Below are 26,024 nucleotides of genomic sequence, written 5' to 3'. Positions count from 1 at the left end.
GAGAGCCATCCAATCTCAGCTGCAGCACCCACCTCAAACCTCTTTACACATTGAGCTTCTCAGGTAGATTGATGGTGATCAATAGACTTGATTACTTATTTTCTTCCAAGATAAGGGGAAGTGACCTAAGCTAAGACTGGCAGAACAGCTTAATCTATGGTCTTAACCCCTTCATGCGTTAATTAGTCTTAATAATGTTGGTTATATGAGACTGGTTATCCCACACTTATAACACTTTAAAAGCTTGCTAAAAGCTCCAGTTTCTGGTGAATTATGTCTAGTACTTAATACTAATACTAATAAACATTTCCAGCAAGTGAGAGACTAAAACCATTTCTGCTCTGAGAATTTGTGGATGTTCCTTCCCAAATGAGTGACAATATTTCATCTGTGTTTCAGTTTCTAAAGTTTAGTTTATTGTTTTTAAATAATGATTGGGATTGTAGTTCAAAATCAGTGAAAGAAGAAAAAAAGACCACATTGCTTGCAAAAAAAAAAAAAGATTGTTGTTGTTGTAGAAAACTGTTTGTAGGACTTGGCCCTCTAATAATGGCAAATTCATTGTGCTTCCTATCCGCACGTGTCTTTTGCAGCAGTTGAGGTCACTGAAATAAATAAAAAGCCTGGTTTGTTTTTCAGAGAAATCCAGAACAAGCATTTGAAAATTGATTAAAACTGGAAACCAGATTTCCTGTCACAAGCAGTTAGAGGAGACGGCTGATCTGGAGGCTAAATATCTCACACTCAAAAACATGAAAGATCTCAATCATTGTTTCCGAAACTTCTGAGATGACATTATTGTCACTTCTAAAACTGGGGGCACCAACATGCATTGATTTCTTTTAGAATGTGCAAGAACTAAGCACCTGCACATGAGATGATCCACTGTGGTTTATTTTATTTTTTTTAATCCAAACGCTTTTACCCTGGGTTGTTTTTTAGGGGGGGTGGGTGGGGGTGAAAGAGACCGTAAAAGCTCTTCCAATCCAATTAAAATGGTAATTTCCAGAAGACTTCACAGCAGAGGTACTAAAACCCAATGCAGACTAAAGTCCTGGAAAAGCTGGGTGTTCTCTTTTGTTGCAGCTAACAAAAAGGCCATTATTGAAGGGGCCAATCAAGTCTCCCAGGGAAAGGGAGTTCCATATCCTGGGAGCCACAACCAAACAGGCCCTGCCTTGCATCCCAGCCAGAAGTGCCTTAAAAACAGGAGTGGCGTGGTGAAATATACTTGGAGTCGAGTGTGGATTTCATGCTCTTTATTCAGCTCATAGTAGTGAGGAATGGAAGTTCCTCCAAACTGTCTACTTTATATACATTATTTACACAGTGGGCCCCACGTGATTGGCTAATTCCGGGATTCTCCTGTAGGCCAATCAGGTTGCGGATTCACTTTCACCTGGAGCTGGATTGGGTGGCTCCTGCAGACCAATCAGACTGCTGCATTTTGGATCCTATTCAACTCAGTACATAACACATAGCTATAGGCCTCCAGGTGTTGAAGCACTACAGCAGAGGTGGGAAACTTGGAGCCCTCCAGATCTGGTCAGATTCCAGCTGACCAACCTGCATGGCCAATGGGCAGGGCTGAGGGAGCAACATCTGGAGCGTTGCAGATTCCCCCATCCCTGCACTACAGCTTCCAGCATCCCTCGCGTTTGGCCAGGCTGGTTGGGGCTGATGATGATTTCAAGTATTATATCTGGGCCACGAGTTCTCTGTTCCTGACAAAAAGGTACAGGGCTTCTGATTACAAACAGTAAGGAGTCATTATGCATGAGTCATTGTTCTTGGCATATCTCCTGATATGCTTGTGAAGAGTTGCAGTATGTAGCCTTCTGTAAAGGCAAGCTATTCTACAGCTTCTCTGAATGAGTAGGGATACAGCCATGATAACATTCTATGCAGAAATGTCACTTGTGTGCTTTCAAATGCCAATTCAGGCTCCACCCTGGTGTTGGTAATCTAATAGGATTATACAAACATCACTCCCTGTCAGGATTTTAACACAGGCTTGCGACAGGCTTTGTTTCAGGCCATGGGAAAAGAGGGAAGGATGAGTCTAAATTATGTTTTAGGGAACAGCACACCGTTAATTTCCCATTCCTGACAAGTATACAGCTAGGAGACAGAGGCTGATTCGATAGTGGGAAAGCCAGAGCAACGAATCTTGCAGAGATGCAGCCGGCCTCCTCTTCTGTGGTTGTTCACACATAATACATATAATGCTCATTTAAAGCATTTGACTGTACCCAGAGAATCCTGGGACCTGTGGTTTGTTAAGGGTGCTGGGAATTTTACCCCGGGGAGGGGTGTGAATTATAGTTTTTGGGGGAAGCAATGGTGTGTACGCAGCCTATGTTTGACTATTTAATGGTTTGCGAGTTCACAAACTGGGTTGCTGCATGCCCAAATTTTGTGGCCTAGAAAGCACCAATAATTTTCCTCCCTCCAGTCAAATGCATCTTTTAACCATGGTCATTCTAAAGGGCTTCACCCCCAATTCCCTCCCACCCCTCCAAAAAATTAACATGCAAAAAGTGCACGTATGATGTGGGCTGATATGCCCTGCTCTATAACGTGAAAACACCACCCAACTCGCATTAATCACTTCCCAGCCTCTTGAACGCCTAACAATATCATTGGCTGCACGCTGTGTGCTAAGAGCTGATCTCCACCAGTGTTCTTTTTTCCTTTCAGTAGGATGGAATGCCTGTACATCAAACCTGCAGCTCTATTGGATGAGCTGCTGTTGCCCAGGCAATGATTGTGACCAAACACTTGTCACAGAAGTCTGAGAGCCCGCTGCTTAATGAGCCCTGGGAACCTGCATCTCGGAGGAAATAAAGCAGCTCCGATCACAAGAGAAAAGCATCTGGAAAGCACTTTCAAGCTGGTAATGGAGTGATCTACTATCCTTTGCGGGATCAGAGGAAGTGCTGACTTTCATACAACATCCCTTGGTGATTATTTCTCAGAGCAATGAGTACCCACTTTCTCATTCTTAATTATTAGCATTTGTGGCTGAACGCAGTGGAAATGAGAGGACTAAAGGAATGCAAAGGCACAGGCTTGTTCATGATTTCTCATTCCCTCTTTGCAGATTATGAATTGCAGGCATACACCGAATACTTTTCAAGGCGTACACTGCAAAATGTAATGAAATAATGTGACAAAGATGTGTCTGAGCCATAGCTCGGTGGTGGAACCACATGCTCTGCAGCAAAAGGGCCCAGGGTTAAAAAAACAACAACCCCATCTCTAATTGGGGTTGGGAAAGAATCCTGTCTGAAACCCTGGAGAACTGTTGCCGGTCCGTGCTGGCAAGCTAGGTAGGCCAATAGGCTGACTCAGTATAAGGCCCTTTCGGTGTTTTTACAGGGAACCAGGATTAGTTGCAGCTCGCAAGTGAGCATACACTCAGTGGTAAACCAGGTCTGCCCTGTGTAACAGCCCAAAATGTTTTTCTTAAGAATGACGATGGGGTTTTGATCTTTTGTATGATTAGCAGTGGCAGAGTAGGTTATTGCTTGCTGTGTAGGTCAAATTCTGAGCAATGATCCTTATGACCCTGTGTGCTATCCTCATCCTCTCCTTCTAGAGTTGTGGACAATGGAGGAGTTGACCAGTAACGTGGAAGGCAAGGATGCACCTGTGAAAGCTGTAGATGCATCCATGGAAGCTGAAGATCCAGCTCTAGAAGCCATCAGGAAGGCAGCAGAGTCTATTGTGAAAAATGTTATCAGAGATGCAATATACACTATTAGACACCTGCAAAAGACAGAGGCAGGTATTACAATATTAACTTGCTATGCTTTTGATGCCTCCTGGATGGTATAAAAGCCACCCATACCGGAGATTAACTTATTCCCTTCCCTTCAGTTCCAGGAATCAAATATCCAGTACCAAATATTACATGGATGAAGTGCAAGGATTTCACAGTATTTAATGGACTGGCACAGATTGAGGATTATTTAAAAGTAAGTTTAAAATTGGATACTTACTCAATGCCTTTAGCCAAGTGACATGACTGTCTGGATGCATGAGTATGCTGTGAGAATCAGCTGGAAAGGGCCTGTATGTTTGGTGGCATTGAAGGTAACACACAGTGCAATCCTTTAGATCAGTGGTTCCCTCAAGGGGTCCGCATAACCCACCCAGAGTGTCTGTGGCACCTTTCACAAAACAAAAGCTACCATAGAGATTTCAATTTTTTCAAAAGTCCATAGCTTGGCTTTTGAAAAAAACACAGTACTTAGCTATTTGGGAACCACTGCTATAGATGTGTACATGGAAATAAGTTTCACTGTGTTCAGTGGGCCTGAGTCCTTGGTAAGTGGGTTTAGGATGGCAGCTTTATTGTACCAAATAATTGATACTATGTTAATAAGAGCAACAATATTTCTTTATCTTTTTTTCTAAATTTTAGTGGGTAGGTGTTGCAAGTACATCAAATATACAGCAATGAATGACTAATAGCATAGGTAAAGGTAAAGGGACTCCTGACCATTAGGTCCAGTCGCGGACGACTCTGGGGTTGCGGCATTCATCTCGCTTTATTGGCCAAGGGAGCCGGCATACAGCTTCCGGGTCATGTGGCCAGCATGACTAAGCAGTTTCTGGCAAACCAGAGCAGCGCACGGAAATGCCGTTCACCTTCCCGCTGGAGCGGTACCTATTTATCTACTTGCACTTTGACGTGCTTTCGAACTGCTAGGTTGGCAAGAGCAGGGACCGTGCAACGGGAGCTCACCCCGTCGTGGGGATTTGAACCGCTGACCTTCTGATCAGGCAGTGAATCTGGCTGTTATCATTAATTGCAAGTTCTTCCGCACCTCATGTGAAAAAGACCAAAGGAACCTGCAGTCAATGTACATCCTCAACCACACAGTTAAACATTTATGCTCATTTATAGCCATCGTTTTTCACCATGGAATTCACGGCAGAGTACATGCACAAATCCCACCCAACCCTGTTTCTCTTCACTATCTGGCTGCTATGACAGAAGGGGGGGAGAGGCCTTTTTCTTTCCCACCCTTTAATGACCACTAGTGCAGGCAATCCAGTCATGCCAGGGGCTCTCAGGTAGGCCAACACCACATTCCCCTTAGGATCCATCTATGGCAACCCTATCTGTGGGCAGGTAACACTTTTGTCATATCCTTATAAATAGTGGCACACATTTTTATGTCTATGCAGGTTCACAAATGAATCATCTTTTTATATTAGGTAACAATTATCGGCTCCTATGAGGAAGCCTCCACAGACTTTAAGCAAGGAGCAAAGAACGGTTTGTGTTTGTAAGACTTTTAAAAAGTTGCTGCTGCTGTTGTTGTTGTTAACTGCCCTTCACTAGAAGGTCAGTTCTATTGCAGCTACCTACAAATGGGCTTCTGGTCTCCACATTTGTTGCAGCATAGATGGGATGGCCAATTGGGCAGACAAGGGACTGTATGGCAGCAGTCCATTTTGAAGAGTTTCTTACTCAGGTGGGTCTTAACTGACAGCTGGCCTGCTCAGCCAATCACAAAGGTATTGATTGCCTACCATGACATAGCCAAAAGATTCGCAGAGGCTGTGGGTGATCAGTACTGGGCCATCTTAAAGTGAAAGGCAGCCATGAATGGGGCCTGGATCACACCTGCATCATGTGCCCTCAGATCACGGCCTCAAACCTTCACCTGCTTCTAATCCTCCTCACTGCAACCTTGTAAAGTTGGGAGAAAGCGAATGGCCCAGTCAGTCAGAGAGTTTTTGCAGCCTGGCAGGGGATTTGAAAGCAGGAGTCCTTATTGTGTGACTCATAACATTGCAATTCTGATAACGCCAAAGGCTTGACATGTGCTTGACACAGCGGGTTGTACCCACTATGTTCAATTGCTGGCAAAGGTGAGCAAATGCTTGTGCATGGGGCCACATCGTGGCTTATGTTTATTCCACAGACATGGGAGCTTCATGAGAGCTGGCTACATTGGACAAACTATATCAGCGAAGAGGAACTGGAGTATTCCACGAGATACTTTTACCGGGTCCGCTGGAGTATCCCAACCTGTAGAAAGCCCATCCCACGAGCAACAGCATGTGTCTATTTCGTCATAGAGATTTCCAAAATCAGACCATCAGTAAGTATTTTGACATTGCCTCTGAAGACCTATAAGCCCAGAGGATAATTAAATATTCTTATATAAAATAAAAAAAGCAGGAAGGGGGAGAGAACACCGTCATTAGGATCAATTTTGAACTTCTGAGATCTATAAACTTGATCATTTGCCAAGTGCTTGATCACACTCCCTTCATGTCCTTTATTTGAAGGCTCACATATTTAGGCAGAACAGTCCCCTGAACTTGAACTTCCTAAGGACTCCAACTAAATAATTGTGCTAGTGGCAGACAGTCTAAAGACTCCTGTCAGCATTATGAGACTTTCCCCCCACTCTTCTGCCCCATCATGTCCCCACATCCCCCACAAATTAGAGGAGAGGAATATCAGAAATACTTGTGCTGACGAAATGATTATGAACCATGACATTGAAATCCACCCTCCGCATTTAATTGTTTATAAACTATTTAAACTGTTGTACATTTATAGTATAGTCTAATTATGAAAGCTTTTAAGGCTTTGATGGAATTGTTTTGTCATGTATTTAAATTATGTTTTGATTTTGTAACTGATTTTATACTTGTAGAAGCCATTTTGGCATGTAAGCAGTTTCTAACTTTAACAATGCTAGTTACAGTAATACTTCCGTTAAGGGACGCAGGTGGCGCTGTGGGTTAAACCACAGAGCCTAAGGCTTGCTAATCAGAAGGTCGGCGGTTCGAATCCCTGCGATGGGGTGAGCTTCTGTTGCTTGGTCCCTGCTCCTGCCAACCTAGCAGTTAGAAAACACATCAGTGCAAGTAGATAAATAGGTACCGCTCTGGCGGGAAGCTAAACGGCGTTTCCGTGTGCTGCTCTGGTTCGCCAGAAGTGGCTTAGTCCTGCTGGCCACATGACCCGGAAGCTATACGCCGGCTCCCTCGGCCAATAAAGCGAGATGAGAGCCGCAACCCCAGAGTCGGCCACGACTGGACCTAATGGTCAGGGGTCCCTTTATCTTTACCTTTAATACTTACGTTGCAAATAATCAATAACAAGTTTTGGACAGTTTCCTCTGTAATGGTACAAACAGGAAAGGATCTTCCCATATACTTCTGTCTCTAGGTATGATTTACCTTGTCATCCACCCAAAAAACGACAGAGGCGGGGAATGTGATCCCACATGTTTCTAATGTGAATTGGTTTATGTATAGAACTTACACTGCTTCAAGGGGGTCTGCATAAGCAGTGAAAACAATACAGTACAGTAAACCAGACAGCAGCAAAATGCCAGGGATAAAATCAGAGAACAAGGCAAGAAAACCTCAGCTAAAAACCAATAGAGCAGGTATGGGGAACTTTTGGCCCTCAATTTGTTGCTGAATTACAACCCCCCATGAACCCCAGCAAGCACAGGCCATAATGGTCAAGGATGATGAGGTCAGCAACATCTGGAGAGTCAAAAGTTCCTTAAACCTAGGAGCACTTCCTTTTGCCTGTCCTGCATCTCTCTATCAGCTTCATCAGATGTCCTGGCTTCTTGTTTTGTAAGAAGAGGAAAACTGTTGCTGATCCACCCAACTCATAATTTTACACACTTTGACCAAGTCTTCCTCTCCTTTTTTCCAAGTTAAAAGACTAACTACTGCTGCCTTTTTAGGATACTGTTCTTTTATTATTATCATTATTACATTTTAATCTGCATATGCAGCACACCATCCTGGAATTTATTTTGATGAATGTTTAAAAATAACTGAAATACAATTTTGTAACCTTTCCCAGTTGGAAAGGTTGAGCCGCAGAGGCTTATTGTATACATAGTACCAAGACCCTAGAGGCGCGCCCATCAGACCCCAACATTCTTCTCTTGCTTGCAAATTTCCTATTGCTATTACATTTTGAGTTTACTAGTGTCCATGAGGACCAGAATGCCCTTGTAGGGAAGAGTGATTTTAAAAAGCAAAATGGAAGCCCAACATTCTCAGAGTGTGTTTTTCCCCCTCTCCCTCATTTAATGCAGACATTGCCTGTTGAAGTATTCTTTGTGGTGGAGACGAATAAGCTAATTCACAGGTATTTTCTATTTTAAAAATAATCCATGAAATAAAGGTGGTATGATAAATTCTGCTGAATGTTTTGTTATGGGAAAAGATCTGCTCATCTTGCAAACCCATCTAGGAGTGAATTGTACCTGCCTTTCTCTTTGTCTCTTTGATTTGCAGCTAGGACAGCTGGCTTAGAAGAGACCAGGCCTGCTCTTGTGCAGAAATCAGCTGCAAAAAAATGTACCATAATCTGCTACAGTTTGCAGGACACATGGCTGTTTTTTGTTTTTTTCAACTACATTCATGGACGATTCATCTCTTAGCCTGCAATCCTATACCTACCTACCAGGAATGTCTAGGATTCTGCTGCTTAGTGCTAAAGGATTGTTTATTCAATATGTGCCCTGAGTTTAAGAGGCTTCCCCAAAATTTGATCACATGCTCATTACTGGACACCATGCCTATGACTGGCTGAGATTTGTTTTATGTTAGGGACCTAAGAGGGTTGCATCCAATGTAGTGTTAAGTAACCCATTCTGGTAGTGCAGGAATTTACACTTGTGTAAAGTGCGCGCCTTTGTATACCCCTGTGTGACTCGAAGATCTGTCCTGGGTTTCCCCCAACTCTCAGGAGTTGATTATGAGTGTGCAGAGAGGGGACAAAATTCAATTGTGCAAGTGTAAATCCTTCTGCTAATGTAGGGTTGCCATATTTCAAAAAGTAAAAATCCGGGACACCCAGAAAGTTGTTGAGCTTTGACAAAGAACGCCCCCCCCCAAATCACGATTTTTCGATTGACTTGCCTAAGATCCAGGATAAAGTACTGCCTTTCAGAAATTGCCCCCAGACATCAGCTTTGAAATTCTGGACTTATGGCAGCCCTAGCTAATGGAACAAGTTCACTGGATACCATCCCTTGACACAAATTTTGTTTTAGTTTTTCTGTGTGCAAGAGGACTCAGATTTTGGTTGCAGAAATTTAAGTTTTTTTCCTGTGGGTTTTTTTTAAAGTCACCATAAATGGGTTAAAAGGCACAAATCAGTGCATTAAAAGTACAGATGTGTGCAGGAACAAGCTAAAGGTGGCACAGACATCAGGACAGAAGTGTTAGCACATAGTGCATTTGAGCAATGTCAAACCAGGCCATTTTTAAAAATCAGGATCCACCCTATTCCTGTGACTGTAATGTTTTTTATTTTAAACTGTTGTAACCTGAACTTAAGACCTGCAGATAGTAGATATTATGATGAATATTGTAAGGGAATTAAATTTTCCAAAAACAAACAAACAAACAATAGTTCCCAACTCAGATGTGTTAAGTAACCCAACTCTTGTGTTATATTTCTTCTGCTGTCTCTCTCTATAGGCCAGGAGAGTCTCGATTCAAAGAAAAATGGCTCAAAGATGTGATTGAAAGCAAAATAATCATGATGGAGACCATCACTTTTTAGTTCCTCTAGAATTGTTACAAACTAAAAACTCTCTTTTAGGTTTTCTGTTAGTTTTTATAAATAAAAGTTGTGCATATCTGTAGTCAGCTTCTCATTTTTGGTCTTTCTGTGTTGTGTTAGAAGGCTTAATTCCTGGAGAGTAAATGTTATTTGATCAAACCCGCAAAGCATCAGTGCCCTTAATCTTGCAGTAGACATGGCAGAGATCTCTACTTACTGCACTTTCAAGTCTATGTAGGCCAAGGGTAGCAAACGTGGTGCTCCCCTCCCTACATAATTCATGACCATTCACCAGGCTGGCTGGGGCAGATGCAAATGGTACTCCACAACATCTGGAGGGTACCATGTTAGGAAACGAAGCTTTGCTTACACAGATATGGCCACACTGCCAATGTCTGCAAAACTCTTTTTAACGGAATTTGCAAGGGGTTATATTTGCATGTCACTCTGTGTCATAAGCTAGACCGCCAGATGTTTTGGACAACAACTCCCATTATCCCTTACTATTGGGAATACTTAATTATATTTTGGGACACGGGTGGCGCTGTGGGTAAAACCTCAGCGCCTAGGACTTGCCGATCGTCAGGTCGGCGGTTCGAATCCCCACGGCGGGGTGCGCGCCCGCTGCTCGGTCCCAGCGCCTGCCAACCTAGCAGTTCGAAAGCACCCCCGGGGGCAAGTAGATAAATAGGGACCGCTTACTAGCGGGAAGGTAAACGGCGTTTCCGTGTGCTGCGCTGGCTCGCCAGATGCAGCTTGTCATGCTGGCCAGGTGACCCGGAAGTGTCTTTGGACAGCGCTGGCCCCCGGCTTCTTAAGTGAGATGGGCGCGCAACCCCAGAGTCGGACACGACTGGCCCGTACGGGCAGGGGTACCTTTACCTTTAATTATATTTTACTGTTGTATTGTTATTTTTGTTTTCCTCTACCTTTTAAAATGTTTTATGTATTCTTTTTCTTTAAACTCATTGAAATATGCTTAATGGTTTTTGTGGAAATGCTAAGGATGGTAGGGAAGGATATACAGTGGTACTTCGGGTTACAGACACTTCAGGTTACAGACTCCGCTAACCCAGAAATAGTACCTCGGGTTAAGAACTTTGCATCAGGATGAGAACAGAAATCGTGCTCTGGCGGCGCGGCGGCAGCAGGAGGCCCCATTAGCTAAAGTGGTGCTTCAGGTTAAGAACAGTTTCAGGTTAAGAACGGACCTCCAGAAAAAATTAAGTTCTTAACCCAAGGTACCACTGTATTTATTAAGTATTATGATGTAGCAGAGCAAATTCCCCTCAATATAGCTGGAAGCTAGTTTGCAGATTCGTTTGAATCTCGTAGTTAAGATTATTTTCTGGTGTTGCCTTTAATCCCTCTTAAAAGAATAAAGACATGAGAGTCTTTCTGAGTAAAATAACAAAAAGTTTACTCACATTTCAGTTCACAATATGATTCCTGAAAGGCAGACTTTACTTAGTAGTTACACAAAGAAACTGAGAGTTCATCTCATATGGAGACTGAACTTGTGCTGCTGGCTAAGAGCCAGCAGACAACAAAATTACATGAAGAATAGAAAATGGTTGCAGGAGAGCAGCGTGGCAGCAAAAGATCAGCAAGGAAGACAAGAGGAAAAACAAGAAGTGAGAAAATGGCTGCATGACTCGGCTCTTTTAAGGAGTCAGCCAGAGCCATGCCCATCTCCCAGGTCACAAGCAGCGGAAGGAGCTCCCGACCGGTGGTATAGGAAGTTACACTGACTGGATGTCCCCCTGCCTGTGTCCACTCTAGGAAAACAAGGAATGTTGCATTTGACTGCACCAATGGATTACATCCCACAATTTTATTATTGGGAATTCTTGCTCTCAACAGTCCCAGTTGTTCACCTATTTGAGTAATAGTACCATAGACTGCTTAGTCATGCTGGCCACATGACCCGGAAGCTGTCTGCGGATAAACGCCAGCTCCCTCGGCCTATAGAGCGAGATGAGCGCCACAACCCCAGAGTCAGTCATGACTGGACCTAATGGTCAGGGTTTTACCATAGACTGCAACATGCACACTAAGCCGTTGACATGTGATCTTTATTCAAGACCTGCTTGTGAGCCACAGCCCTGAGTTCCAATTTTCCAAATGGCAAGTGCTTTCAAACACTGTCAAATGTTTATTTTTATAGTTGTTTGAAAGAACGAGTCATGGCCTGAAACTGACAAGCCATAGATAAAAAACCACTAAGGTGCATCCAGGGGAACAATTTTAAATGTAACTTTCCAGAAATAATACGTGGTTTTGGAATTGTGAAAGGAATGGTACACAGGATGCACATCAAGCCCACTCCCTGTACACATTTTATGACTTCACCACTCCCTCCCAAATTTTGCATCACAGTTCCTTGTGCCCCTGACGGTCCCCTGAACTTGGGAGGGAGATTTTTTAGAAGGGGTTTGAGGCTTCTGAAAGAGCAGAGGTGCTCAGAAGTCACAGTGGATGGCACATGCCAGACACATTTCAATACTGGCATAAAGACTGCCTACAATAGGTGTTTTCAGCCCATCAAAGCCTGTGGATATCTAACCTGTTTCATTCCACTGAAACTCTATTTGCACAATGAAGTCAGGTAGGAAGATGCTTCCAATCTTCAAATAGTTCTCTCTCTTGATGAGCTATCAGTCAGACTCCCCATACTAGTTAATGTACAGGATGATGAAAGCAAATCTGTACTAAGAGAAACGGGAGGGCGCAAATGCCCATTACACTGCTGGCTCAGTAACAGGCTAGTCACTGGAAGACACTCTGCTGCAGCATTATACAGCTTCTCATTAAAATTATAAAATATATTAATACTTAAAATGTACAAATCTGCACAAAGTGAGCTGCTCCAACTTTATTTACAAGGAATCAGAGCCACTGAAAATGACTATAATTTAAGTCACTTAAAATCTAGTAAAAGAGAATCAAGTCTCACTAATATACAACAAACAAATCTGTTCTGAAGCTTAAAAAGGCTGTGTTAATGACTTTTTGTCTTTCCCTTACCTTGGGAATCAAACCTATCATTTCCTCCCAGTCTACCTGAGCACCTTAGCATGTGAAGAGGTTTGAACTGGTTACTCCAGCTTAGCAGCATGGCTTCTCACAAACCACTCTTCACTTCCTATGCCAGTTCCTAGGCCAGTTCACTTCCTATGTCTAGGAACTTTCATCACTTTGTAACTAAGTTAAGTTTTACTGCCTGTGCAACTTTTCTGACTGATGTGTGGAAGAGCACATGAATCTGACCTTTGGAGAGTTTGTTAGTAAACAATCTTGTAACTTGCCAAATGTGTGGTCATATCCCATTCTGGGGGAAAATTTGGAACTCACTTGAAAGCGCATATTTTAAAGGTAAAACAGCCTATATTTCCATGGTTTACTTTGCTGAATATATTGTGACTTCCAATTCCCTGCTGGGGTTCTCTCACCAAAGAGTACTTGCCCAGAACTTGAGATGTTGGCATCCAAGAATTCATATATATATATATATATATATATATATATATATATATGCGTACCAACATTTATTTGGTTATCTAATGCCATTTGAAGATCACTCTGATCCACTCTGTGACTCGTACTGTACACTCAACATTCTCTTAGTAAAGGATTGAAAACAAAGCAACTTTAACAAAATGCCAAGTTTCAGTTCCACAAGTCTTGATTTGCTGCTCAGAATTTTACAAAGTGTCTTTTAAATCCACCAAGTGGCACAGTACCTTGGATTGCTAGCAATATTTTGGGATAGTCTGCAATAGAGCCTTGTCTCATTTCATTTAGGTCATTGTCCTTCTGCTGCTGTTAATGCCGTACAGCAAATTTGTGAACAGGCTATCCACATACACCTGTCAAGGTTCCTATTGATACATATAAACCATTTCCTGAAGTTCAACCAGTAGTACACCCTACAAGTAGGGCTGTGATGCTGGACACCTGTTTGTGAATCGCTGTAATAGGAGACGGTTGTCAATATGCACAAGAAGAGCATCCTGCTCATTTGTCGTCTTTGCCCTTGGTTTTCCTGTAGACCATTTCTCGGAAGCTTGCCAGAATCTTGTTCTCTCTCTTCCGCCTCTCCTCCTGGTTGAAAGATGCCAGGGCCCTCTTTTCATCTGCACTGTAGATCTGGTTCTCCTTACGCAGACGCACGGCTTCCATTCTCCGGTGCCTGAAGAGAAACATGATGCACATCAAAAAACCAGTAATGTTCAACAGGAAGAGAAGATTTCCTTCATTACTAGCTCAATTTCTATTAGCCATTACCCAAATGTCTCCCCCTACACTGTATAACAGCAGCAAAATTTCACAGCAGTCCCCACCAGAACACTCACCTGCTGCCGCTCATCACATAGCCAGACTTCTCAAATGATGCAATCTCTTCACTGGTTAGACCAATTTCACCTCTCCTAGGGATGCGTTTTCCAGCTTTTACATATTCCGCCATGGCAGCGCCTTCACCGGGGAGTAAAGCATGTCCATAGCTTTAAGAAAGAGACAGGATCATTACATTACCAAAAAAAAGGCACCCCAAAGCCCTGCTGACTTCTCTCTCTAGCTATGGATACAGAGAAGCTGCAAAGGACAAAGCAAGACAACTTAAAAGTATTATTTCATATACAGGCCCATTTTGTGCAAGAAGACCTAGATAGGTAAGGGAAGCCGGAACCTTGAATCCCTTCTCAGTTCACCATTGCAATCCTAGAATCCTTACAAAGTGCCTCTAAGATAGACAGGGCAAAAGGAGGTAGGTGGGTCTTTTCTCCATTATCTTAATTCTTTTGGCCTCATTATTCCACCTGGATTTCCTTCTGTTAAGCTCTCCATTTTGTCTGGGCAACAATAAGAAAATGCTGGGACAAGCAGTGCAGCCAGAGTTTGTTCTTTTCCACATTGCTACCTGTTTCCCTTCACTGTCAAGGTGAGACATGTTAGAAAAGGAAGTGTAAGAACATGTAGTTTAAGCATATGCCACAGCATCGAAAGCCAAAATATAGAGAAGTTTTCATGAGGCTCTAACACAGTTCTCTCGCGTGCATTAGCACTGGGAAGTTAGGGAGATTATAGTCCACCAGAAGGTCAGGGCACACAATTGTGGCCCATATTTTCAACTCATGAAACGACCCCTTCTGGAACATACATCCATCCAAGTGCCAATGAGAGCAGGAAGTTTCCACATCAAATTTCACCTTAGTCACAAATGAAAAATACGGACTTAAAGCAAGCTACCATTTTTTTCAGACTCACTCAGCTGTAGTAGTTGTATATTGGTTCCCAAATGGCTTGGTTGTCAAACAAATCAGCTCCCGAATGCTGCAAACCTGGAAATGTTCTAGTTTGCGAACGTTTTCCCCTGAAGCCGAACGTCTGACGTGGCTTCCAATTGACTGCAGGAAGCTCCTGCAGCCAATCAGAAGCTGCACCTCAGTTTTCGAATTGTTTCGGGAGTCAAACGGACTCCCGGAATGAATTAAGTTTGAGAACCAAGGTACCACTGTACAGGAAACATAGTATAGATCTAACTTATAGGATGCTTGCTGAGGATTATTAAGGATTATATATGCTCTGTTATCTGAGCTCTGTGAACTCTGTAAATGTGCTATATAATAGTTAAGAACTGGGCTACCTTGGATTTCAAATGCTGAAATAAGCTAAAGGTGCAGCACTTACTTCAAGGGCCGATCATCTTGAGAGGCATGAGTAATGGGAGCTTCTGGTCCTATGAAATCCACAGCATCTGCATTTTCTGCAAGAAAGCAATAAAAGGAAGAATGAAGCCAAAACCTTCTCTAATGCATTATTTAACCAGTTTTTTTAACCCAACTGTACAAATTTTATCCTTGCCACCCTTTCTGTGGGGTTTGCCTGGCCTAACTTCCATCTTCTCCCTCCCACTTTGAGCTCCATCAGCAGCCAGCCACTCTACACAAAAGGAAGGTAGCCTTCCAGTGGTCTGCTCTGTTTTGTATGGCATATTCATTTTATAAGCCCACCTGATTTTTTTCTGTTGGAAAAGGTAGGGTATATATATATAAACTAAATAACCACCTTACAAAAGGAATAAACTTAAAGCATACATCAGCTGACATATCTTTAGGGATGCCTTTCCTTAGCAATGGCCAATCTAACAGTGAAGGCTGCTCCTGTGTGCAGGCTTTTCAAATAAGCTATGAGCATTCAAAACCTACTTGATCTCTCAATCCAGAGATCATCCTCTTGCTGTTCGTCGTCATCAGAATCTTCGCTGCTTGACTCGCTGAAGTCTTTCCTGCTCTTTTTACTCTTTTTTTTCTTGGACTTTTTTCTGTTGAGAAGTGAGAGGGAAATGGGATAAATATGTAAAATCAAAACAAGAAAGAAGAAAGGTTGGTAAGAACAAGAAGAAATGTTTTGGCTTCGTGTCGCTTACAATAATATTATCAATATTAATAATATTATAAATGAAAGGGTTAAAGAAAAGCCATGTGTATAAAGGATACTATGGGGGGGGGGAACCATAACCCAAGAAAAAACAACCCTTTTGGGGAGCATACAGAACACACAATGCAGAACAAAGCTTGCTCACAAGGAAGATGTGAAACACTGAGAGCATAAACACATTTGGTCCCCCTTCTCTTTTCCTTTACAACACAAACTCAGAAACCACTCTCATCAAGTTCAGTGAGGCTTTCTTTCAGATGAATGCCGTCTTAGTTTTGCTCCATATATTTTTACTAACAAAACTTTAACTACATTATTGACATAACTGGTGACAATAACCAGACCAAAAGGAAAGCAAAATAAGGAAATCCAAAACAGAAATAAACAATGCAAAATGAAATAAACAAAAAAGCAGAAGTTGAAAGCTGAGTCTAGAGTTCTCTTGGTGACAACATAGTAGCTGGGGAAACAGGGAGTTTGATACTAGTGTTATGAAACACACAAACCCTCCCCAATTTTACAAGTTTTTTTTTTTAAAACAGCTCTTACTTCCTATGCTTCTTTTTCCTCTTCTTGGATTTCTTTTTTTCCTCATCACCTGAAATGTTAATAACAAAGAAAAACAAAAATAAGCAGGGGTAAGGCATAAAATGTTTTGAGTGAAAGAAGGGTGGAAAACCAGTGTGGTATAGTGAATGGTGTTGGGTTAGGACTGGGAAGACCAGAACAGAAATTCCAAATCAGCCAAGAAGCCGACTGGGTAACTTTGAACCACCTGCTCACTTTCCCAGCCTAATATACATTACATAGCAGCTGAATAAGGAATTTAATTATTCCCCAGTGCATAATGCATTGCAGTCCTGGACTATTCACAGTAGGGATGGAAAAGCAGCGGCCTTCCTGATGCGAATCTGCAGCTGTCATTACCCCTGCATTGGCTGAGGCTAATGGGAGCTGGAGAGCCCAGCACCACTATGCCACATGTGATATTCATTTTTAAAAAACCCACTATGATTTATGGACATTCATGCAATATCATTCAATTGTAGCTCATCTTCCTGAGAGCTTAAGGGTCCAATGGATCAATGTTAGTAGGGTTATTGTGATATGATTCTCAATTTGCCAAAATTCTTGACAACTGAAGAAGTTAATACTTCAGAATGAATGGAATAATAAATATGACTTTAAAGACTATGGGAATTTGCTATTCCTTATTTGAAGTATAGTGTAGGTGGGTTGGGAGAATCCCCTTTAAGTGTGCAGCTCAAAAGAAGAAAGAGGCCAATTCCAAGCTGGGAACGCAAGTCTTGCACAACAGGTTCACACATACGTGAAGCAGCTTTTCTCTTCCTTTTCTTCTTTTTCTTCCTCTTCTCCTCCTCTGAAAATAATTTGAAAATGAAATGTTTTTACAATCAAGCCAAACAGTCCACTCCATGGGTTGTTACTTCCTGACCAACAGATTGCATCTGCTACACCTATGAGGCCAGGCTGCAGCCTTGCTCTCTAGAACAGGTAGGGGACTGCTGTTGCATAGGGATGGGAGACATCATTTGCAAATAATATGACAACTGTTAAGGCAATGGGAAGCGTCACCGAGTCAGGAACTGGCAACATTAATTATTATTGATGCAATTTACTTTAGCAATTCCATTTGGAGTGCATTCATTCTAGGAAGGAAAGACAACTCAGTCCCTACAAATACTAATGATGGTACCCAAATGCCACCAAATCAGTGCAAAATACCTTCTGAGCTGGAATCAGAAGAGCTGCTCTTTTTAGATGTACCATCTTCATCTTCTGCAGGAGTGTGTTCATCAGAGCTAGATTTAAAGGCAGAGCAATATTAGTGTAGGTAGAAGTGAAAAATATATCATCATAATTTGAAAAGCTGCGGCCAAAAGCATATAAAGACTTCAGTGCTAAGTATTTCAATAAAATAAATTTCTGTGAGAGAGCTTACCACTGTTTGGATTTTAATATATTAATTATTATATATATGAGGCTAAATATGCCAAGGAATTCTACAATTTGATTTTAGGAATGTAGCAAAGTAGAACACAAAATACGTTTGACAAAACCATGATGCTAAATAAGCCAAGATGGGGGAACAACAAAACAAAATGGAAAAAGATAATCACCACCCTCCTTATTAGAATTCAGGAAAAGGTCCTCAAGACAGGTTACAGCAATGAAAACAGCAGTATTTATTTATTTATTAAAAACCCACAAACCTACTCTGGGTCAGGAACCTTTGGTGAGAATCCCCAAACTTCAGGTGCTCCAAGTTCACCTATTCTCTCTCTCTCGTTTAATCGCCTGTAAAAGATGCATCTCTGTTAAAACCCAGGACATATTTCCCATGTATAAAAATTAAGCACAACACAGGGATAAGAGACAGCGTTGCTATAGAGCAAAAAGGGTTAGGCTGGAATGGGGAACCGTTTTCAGCCTGAGAGCCACTTTTCCTCACCAACAACCTTCTGGGGCCCACATGCCAGTGGGGAATGGGGTCAGAGACAAAAATGGGTGGAGCAATGTTAGCATAATAATAATAATAATAATAATAATAATAATAATAATAATTATTATTATTATTATTATTATTATTATTATTATTTATATCCCGCCCTCCCCAGCCGAAGCCGGGCTCAGGGCAGCTAACAACAATAAAACAGTACAACAGTAGAACACAACACAACACAACACAACACTCTAAAATCATTCACTATAAATTGTGCTGAAGACTACAGTATATTCCTGCCATGCAAACAGTCAAGAGATTTCTGCACACACATACTAGGGCTGTGCAATAAGTTGCCATATTCTATCAAAATAACATCATGATAAGGCAGAGACTTGACAGTTTCCTAGGAAGTAGCTCAGCTGAATGGATACTTTGCAGCAGATACCCATACTTTGCAGATAATTTGTAGAAAAGTGTATCCAGCTTTGTTTGCTTGTTCCCTCCTCTTTCAAAACTCATGAGAAATGAAGATAACCCTTCACACAAACAAGCAAACTCTTTCAGATTCACTGGAATCTATCCACTTAAGAGCTCAGTCTGCTAGCAATCCAGGAGGGACCCCCCCACAGCTAGTCAATCAAAGAGGCAAAGTAAACAAAGAACTGGAAAGCACATCTTTCTTCCCTCACCAGTGGAAAAAAGAGGGGGAAGAGCTTTTGTTTTTATTTTCTGGTGCTGTTTATGTTGTTGGTTCCCCCTAAAAAGCTTTCCTCCATATTAAAAAGGGTTGTTTTTTAAAAAAAATTAAAGGAGACTCTTTTTTTGCTTGCTTGCCTTCCTTCCCTCCCTTTGATAAAATGGGTGAGATCGGTACACAGTAATTTCGCTACACAGTAATTCAGTTTTACTAGCAAACTGGAGGTTAAACTAACCCCTTTCCAATCCAGGGAGGAGCGCAGGGAGTATTTGCACAACACACCTATGCACTGCAGCCAACATACTAACAAGTCACGACACAAAATTTGGAGAGCTCTGCCTTAGATGCATAGCATTGCTGAACACGCTAAAGAGGTTAGACAAATTAATGTCCAGAGGTCACAAGAGAGGTGAGATCATTGAAGGCTCATCTTAACTGTGAGTCCTGGGGCACCTGCTCCCTTTGTTGCATGTCTTTTGCCACTTGGCCTGGGAGAGAAGGGCCTTGACTAGCTACAAAAGCTGAGGCTTCTGAAGAGGCCAAAGACCATCTCAGCTGTCTCTTAGTACAAACCCAGGTCCTCAAGCCTGAACTTCCACAACTGCTATCTGCCATGAAACCCCACTGGCAGGATTAGCAGCAGTGGCAGTAGCAACGTTATGTGGTTATAATATTTTAGTCTGGACTTCCGGCGAGGCAGCATGGCGGCTGCAACAGCAGAAAAGAGCTCCTGAAGCCAGCCAGAGTAAAAGGCTCTGTGTAGCCTTAATACTCAGTAGAGACCTGAACTTCACTGCCACAACAGTCCTCAAGGACAAAAAAGGCAGATTAATTTTCGCTAAAGGGACACTAGATGGCAAAATCAAACTGACAGTCGGCTCCATATATGCCCCAAACACGAAACAATTAGAATTCTTCCAGAAGACACTAAACAAATTCCTCTCCTTCTCTGAAGGGGAAGCAATCCTAGGAGGGGACCTCAATCTAAATATGAAAGGTTTATCCCTGAAAGATATCCACCCCACAACCCCATGGGCAACCTTCCTCCGAAGGAAACTCCCAACAACTAGGAACTCTTACAAGTTACTAAAAACGCTAAAAAACAGGGGTCTCTACGACATTTGGGGTGAGCAAAACCCGGGAGACATCAGCCATACATTCCAATCGGGACGCCATGATACAGTGTCCAGACTGGACAGCATTCTACTCACACAGGGTCTGATCCCCTCAGTAGAATCAACAAACATAGGTAACATTAAAATCACAGATCACGCCCCAGTAGAAGTCATCGTTAAAATAGGAGAAGGAACACAAACCACCCCATCATGGTCCTTCAGACCCATCCTAACTACAAACAAACAAATTAGAGAGAGTCTCACAAAAACCCTCCAAAACTACTTCAAGGAAAACGATGTAGACAATATAACAACCCCCCTCCTATGGGACGCAATGAAAGCGGTCACCAGAAGAGCTTGCATAAAAGAGAAAACATTCCTTAAAAAACAAACCTCCTCAAAAATTAGCAAAATAGAACAAGACATCACAGCCCTCTCATCACGCTACAAACAAACAGGATCTAAAAAACTCCTCAAACTTATAGAACAAAAAAGGAGAGAACTAGACTCCCTAGAAATTAACAAAACAATGATCAACATTCTATACTCTAAACAACGTTTCTACGAATATGGAGGGAAAAACTCCAGATTACTAGCAAATAGATGTAGGGAAAAAGCACTCAAAACAAGAATACACTGCATCACCAAAAAAGACGGCAACATAACGTTCTCCCCCGAAGAAATAACCTCAGAATTTGCAGAATTCTACTCCAACCTATACACCTCCCATAACCCACCAGAGAAGGAAATCAGAACATTTCTAGCAGGACTGACCATGCCTACCCTAACTGATGAGGAACAGGAATTCATGGACACCCCAGAGGAAATAGATGCGGTCCTCAAAAACCTGAAACCACACAAAGCCCCAGGCCCAGATGGCTTCACAGCAGAATTCTATAGGAAATTCAAAGAACCCTTGATGCCCTACATGACCCGCCTATTCAACGACATCATAAAAGGGGGCCCCATCCCCAAAACCTGGACCCACTCCAAAATAGTCTCCATCCCAAAACCACTAAAAGATAGCCTCAAAGTAGAATCATACCGCCCAATCTCATTAATAAACCAAGACTACAAGATATTCACATCAATCTTGGCCAACCGCCTAAAAATCTTCCTACACAAGTTAATAGAACCAGACCAGACTGGCTTTGTCCTTGGCCGCAATATAACAGACCCCACCAGGAAACTACTGAACATGATCGAACACAGCAAGGCAACTAAACTCCCATTGACAATTATGTCCCTCAAAGCCTTTGATTGCTTGGAGTGGAAATACATATTAGCAGTACTAACTAACATGAAATTTGGCCCCAACTTCCTACAAATCCTCAAACAAATATACTCCCAAGCCTCAGCAAAATGCAGAACTAACAATATGGATTCTAATACTATAGCTATCCAAAGAGGCACGAAACAAGGATGCCCACTGTCTCCCTTCTTATTTATCCTGGCTCTGGAACCCTTAGCAATCCGCATCCGAGCAGCCACAGACATCAAGGGAGTGGAAATAAAAGGCAGAACCTATAAATTAGGGCTCTTTGCAGATGACCTAATGGTCACAACACCAGACCCCATAAGCACAGCAACCTCCCTAATCAGAGAACTCAACACATTTGCAATGGTGTCGGGCCTACAGGTAAATTTTACAAAGTCAGAAGCTATGTGCTTCAACACCCCTCCTCACACCCAAAAAGAACTCACGAAGGTCACCAAAATAAAACTTTGCCACACCAAGTTCAGATACCTAGGGGTACAAATAACCAGAAACCTCAATAAATTGTAACTCCACAACTACAAGCCCCTGTGGCGACAAGTTAACAAAGACCTAAAGAGATGGAATAACATGAATTTCACTCTCTCAGACAAAATAGCCATGATCAAAATGATCACACTCCCAAAACTAACCTACCTATTCCAAACCCTCCCAACCTGGATCCCCTCAACCCAACTTCGCAGTTGGCAGAGAAAACTACACTCTTTCATCTTCTCACATAATAACCAAGAATAAGCCCCAAATACCTGCACCTCCCCACCTCAGAAGGAGGATGGGGAATCCCCGACATAGAAGCATATTACAATGCCAACCAAATACGCCATATAATCCCATATATACTAGAAGATGAGACAAAACAATAGGTACACCTAGAGAGGGACACAATTGAAAACACCTGCACCACAACATACCCACTCCTCCCAAACAAACTAAAGAAAATTCCCACAACACTTAACAGGTACACACAGACCATGCTCAAAGCATGGAAAACCCAAATAGGCAAACTATCCCCAACCCCATCCCCACTAATCCCCCTGGCGTATCACCCATTATTCCACCATGCAGCACAAAACCTCCAGATAAAAACCTGGCGAACCAAAGGCTTATATCGCCTAATAGACTTTTATAAAAATAACAAACCCTTGTCAACACAAGAAATACAAGACAAACTAGAAGATACCCAAATGACCTGGTTAACACAACACCAACTACATGCCCTCTTAAACAACCCAACAGTAAAATCAGCAGCAGCTTGGCCCCTGACAACCTTCGAAAACCTCCTCCTAACAACAAAGGGAAACGGTAAAGGGACAGTATCCACAATATACAAAATACTACTCCAAAACCCCGCAAATCCCCTAGACGCAATCAAAAAACAATGGGAGAATGACATAGGCTATGAGATTAACCCCACTCAATGGACCAGAATGTGGTCTAAACCCCCCTTTAAATCCATATCAACGAAAAGAAAAGAACTCACACTGAAACTCACCTACAGGTGGTACCTAACACCAAGGAAACTAGCGCTAATACACCCAGGAACCTCACCAAAATGCTGGAGAGGGTGCACCTCCACAGGCACATACCTCCACATGTGGTGGGAGTGTCCCAAAATTCAACTATTCTGGACAACAGCCATACAAGAAATATGTAAAATAACTAAGCAAGTAATAGACATCACCCCAGAATTGGCCCTACTAAACATCTTCCAAGACAACAATGCCCATTTACACCACAAAGAACTCATAACCCACCTGCTCTCAGCAGCCAGAAACACCATAACCAGACACTGGAGAGACCTGTCAGGAGTAAGCATGGACCAATGGTACCAAATAGTATGGGAAACAGCCCTACTAGAAAAATTAACTAATAAACTGAAACTGACACGGGGACAAACAGAAGAAGACGCCTTCACCCCAGTATGGCTCCCCTTTATCACATACACAGCCCAACAGGACAATGACAATAATCCACCAACAGCATACAAATCAATATGGCTAACCTGATCCAAAACACCCACCCACCTCACTCACACACAAAAACAAAGATCACCACAGCCAATCACAAGCAAACAATCACACCCTAGGCCAACCCCAACCTCTCTCACCACCAAAGGAACACAAGTGAACAACACAAGCAACGCTGACACAAAACTCTACATACATTAAACATAATAGAAACACGCCACCCGACCCCACCCCCATCCATCTTCCCTCTCTCCACCCCCCTTTCTTTTTTCTTTCTTTTTTCTTCTCCTCCTAATGCCTCAACAAATGAAACGGATTTGTAAAAATGTTACATGGAAGAAGAAGAAAAAAATACGAGGCACTACACTTCTGTAAAACAAGAAAATCCTTAATTAAAAATATTAAAATAATAATAATAATAATATTTTAGTCTGTTGTTAGTTATGCTGGTTTAAATGTGCATTTTATATCTGAATTCCTTTAGTAAAGTTTTATTTTGAAATATTTAAAATAATATTTAAGTTTCCTGTTAATTATATTGCTTTGGATGTATACTTTATACTTGACTTTCTTCTGTAATGTTTTATTCTGGATTGTTTTACTTGATGTATTAATGCGTTGTAAACTGCTCTGATATTTCCCCTCCTTAAGAATATAAAGTGATACAAAAAAGATATAAATAAAAATAAAGATATTGTTTTAAATCAGAACAAAAGTTACACAACAGCAAAATCAACATACAAGATGCTTGCATCAATGGACTAACATTTAGTGATACGTTGCCCAATCAAAATCACTACCCGACCTAACCTTTGCATATGTACTCAAAAGCAAATCCTCTCTGAATTGAATGAAACCTAGTTCCATGCAGGTATGAACAGGGTTTATGCTTGAGACTGAGTCAATTTAGCCATGACTTCATCAGTTTAAATTGCACTATGTATCACACCTTAAACCTCCGTGGCTAGGAGTCATGGTAATAACTTTCTAGCTGTTATGATATAACAAGGGTAAGGGATGAGTTGGAATACTACTTGCCACAGGCAAGGTGCTGCCACCAAGAAGATCCCATTCTCACATCTCTTCCCCATCCCAAGCTCTAAAGTCAAAGATGATCAAAACTTCTGAAGGCGGTAGGCTGTCAGCAATCTGGTCCCAATAAGGATTGGAACCCATATAAAGCCAACATATTAGATCTTATGTCTCAAATGGTTTTGTTATGGTTTAGAATTAGAATTGTCATAAAACCCCCAAAACAGCCCTGCTTCTGTGCTTTTTAACAGCAACCCTGGTATACAGAAATAAGGGAAGCACGGAGACCTGCAAATATGGCAAAACTAACCATATACCTACATTCTGAAAGGGTGGGAGAGAAACGACTCGGGGTGTAATAAAGGCACAACCACTCTTTGTGTTAACTTTTTACGAGAAACTGGTTAAACTTGGACACTGATTCGTATAGATCGGGGATGGGGAACATGGGACGTTCCATATGTTGCCGGGCACCAACTTCCAGTCTGCATGGCCAACTACATCCAGAGAGCCTCAAGTTCCTTATCCCTGGGTTGAGATCCTCCACACTGATTTCACAGTTGTCCGTTTTGTAGTACAGCTAGCAAAAGGGGGGAAATGAACAGGCACCCGGGGAGGAGGCGGGAAAGGGAAGCCTCAGCCGAAGCTGCACCTTTTCCTGCACAGCTTGCATGTAACTTTCCTCTCTCTCTCTCTTGGTACTTTATTTAACCTTCCGATGTTTTTAAAGGAGGGCGGTGAACGTGCCTCGGCGCTGCTATCTTTTTGAAAGCCTCAATCAAGCGAAACAGGTAAGGAAGGGAGGGAGAGATGAAATATTCAGAAGGGGAGATATTCAAGAGGGGAGACCCCGCCAGGACCCTTTCCCGGATGAGGCCAGCAAGCAAGCCTCCTCACGTACCTCTGCCTCAGCGACTCCTCCTGCTCCTTGCCGTAGTGCTCTGGGCCATGGCGGTGGCCGAAGTGGTGAAGCGGGCCGGGACGCTGACGGAACCCGCCTCCGCCTCCGCCGCGCTCGCGGGACCGAGACCGGGACGGAGACCGGGCTCGGGACCTCTTGCTCCGGCTGGACCTGGGCGGGGAAGGGCTGGCTGAGCTGCCGCTCCGATCCCGCCGTGACGGCGGCGGCGACTCCTCTGGGCTCCGCGAGCGGGACACCGGCGCCATGGCGTCGGCAGGAGGTCCTCCGACACCTCGAGTAGCGGAAGCGTCGCCAACAGTCAACAGAGAGGCCTTTTCCTTCCGCCGGATGTGGCGTCAGGGTGTGTGTGTTTATTGCCCCCTTCACCTCACTTCCGGCGCTCTTTTCAAACTCCTCCGTCAAGCGTTTGATATCCTATATTGATGGGTCTAAACGACTAGTTTTTCTATTTTCTGTGGCATTTAAAAAATAAAGACACATACACACACTCTCTCTCTCTTTATATATATATTTAGCCTCTGTGTGAATGA

At 42.5% G+C, this 26,024-nt stretch overlaps 2 protein-coding genes across 4 annotated transcripts; one reads left to right on the top strand and one right to left on the bottom strand.

Annotated features, from left to right (window-relative positions):
- The first annotated feature begins 2,598 nt into the window (after positions 1-2,598).
- AKAP14 (A-kinase anchoring protein 14) lies at positions 2,599-9,659 on the top strand. Of its 3 annotated transcripts, none has more exons than XM_053374653.1 (6): positions 2,609-2,896; positions 3,602-3,790; positions 3,883-3,980; positions 5,943-6,122; positions 8,100-8,152; positions 9,493-9,659. In XM_053374653.1, the coding sequence occupies exons 2-6, from the start codon at positions 3,613-3,615 to the stop codon at positions 9,575-9,577; spliced, it is 594 nt and encodes a 197-aa protein (XP_053230628.1). In that variant the 5' UTR covers positions 2,609-2,896; positions 3,602-3,612; the 3' UTR covers positions 9,578-9,659. The 3 variants fall into 3 exon arrangements, with proteins under 3 accessions (XP_053230630.1, XP_053230628.1, XP_053230627.1); XM_053374652.1 differs by having other exon boundaries at positions 2,609-2,963; XM_053374655.1 differs by lacking the exon at positions 8,100-8,152 and having other exon boundaries at positions 2,599-2,963.
- A 3,441-nt stretch (positions 9,660-13,100) lies between these two features.
- On the bottom strand, positions 13,101-25,821 carry NKAP (NFKB activating protein). Its single transcript, XM_053374645.1, has 9 exons — positions 25,474-25,821; positions 18,257-18,337; positions 17,765-17,841; positions 17,349-17,399; positions 16,568-16,616; positions 15,787-15,902; positions 15,269-15,344; positions 13,933-14,082; positions 13,101-13,769 (listed from the first exon to the last, which is right to left on the bottom strand). The coding sequence occupies exons 1-9, from the start codon at positions 25,737-25,739 to the stop codon at positions 13,595-13,597; spliced, it is 1,041 nt and encodes a 346-aa protein (XP_053230620.1). The 5' UTR covers positions 25,740-25,821; the 3' UTR covers positions 13,101-13,594.
- Between the last annotated feature and the right edge of the window lie 203 nt (positions 25,822-26,024).

This window comes from Podarcis raffonei, chromosome Z, assembly GCF_027172205.1.
Source record: "Podarcis raffonei isolate rPodRaf1 chromosome Z, rPodRaf1.pri, whole genome shotgun sequence".
NCBI lineage: Eukaryota > Metazoa > Chordata > Lepidosauria > Squamata > Lacertidae > Podarcis > Podarcis raffonei.
The sequence above is the reverse complement of the archived record's forward strand: the minus strand, read 5'-3'. Positions and strand labels throughout refer to the sequence as shown.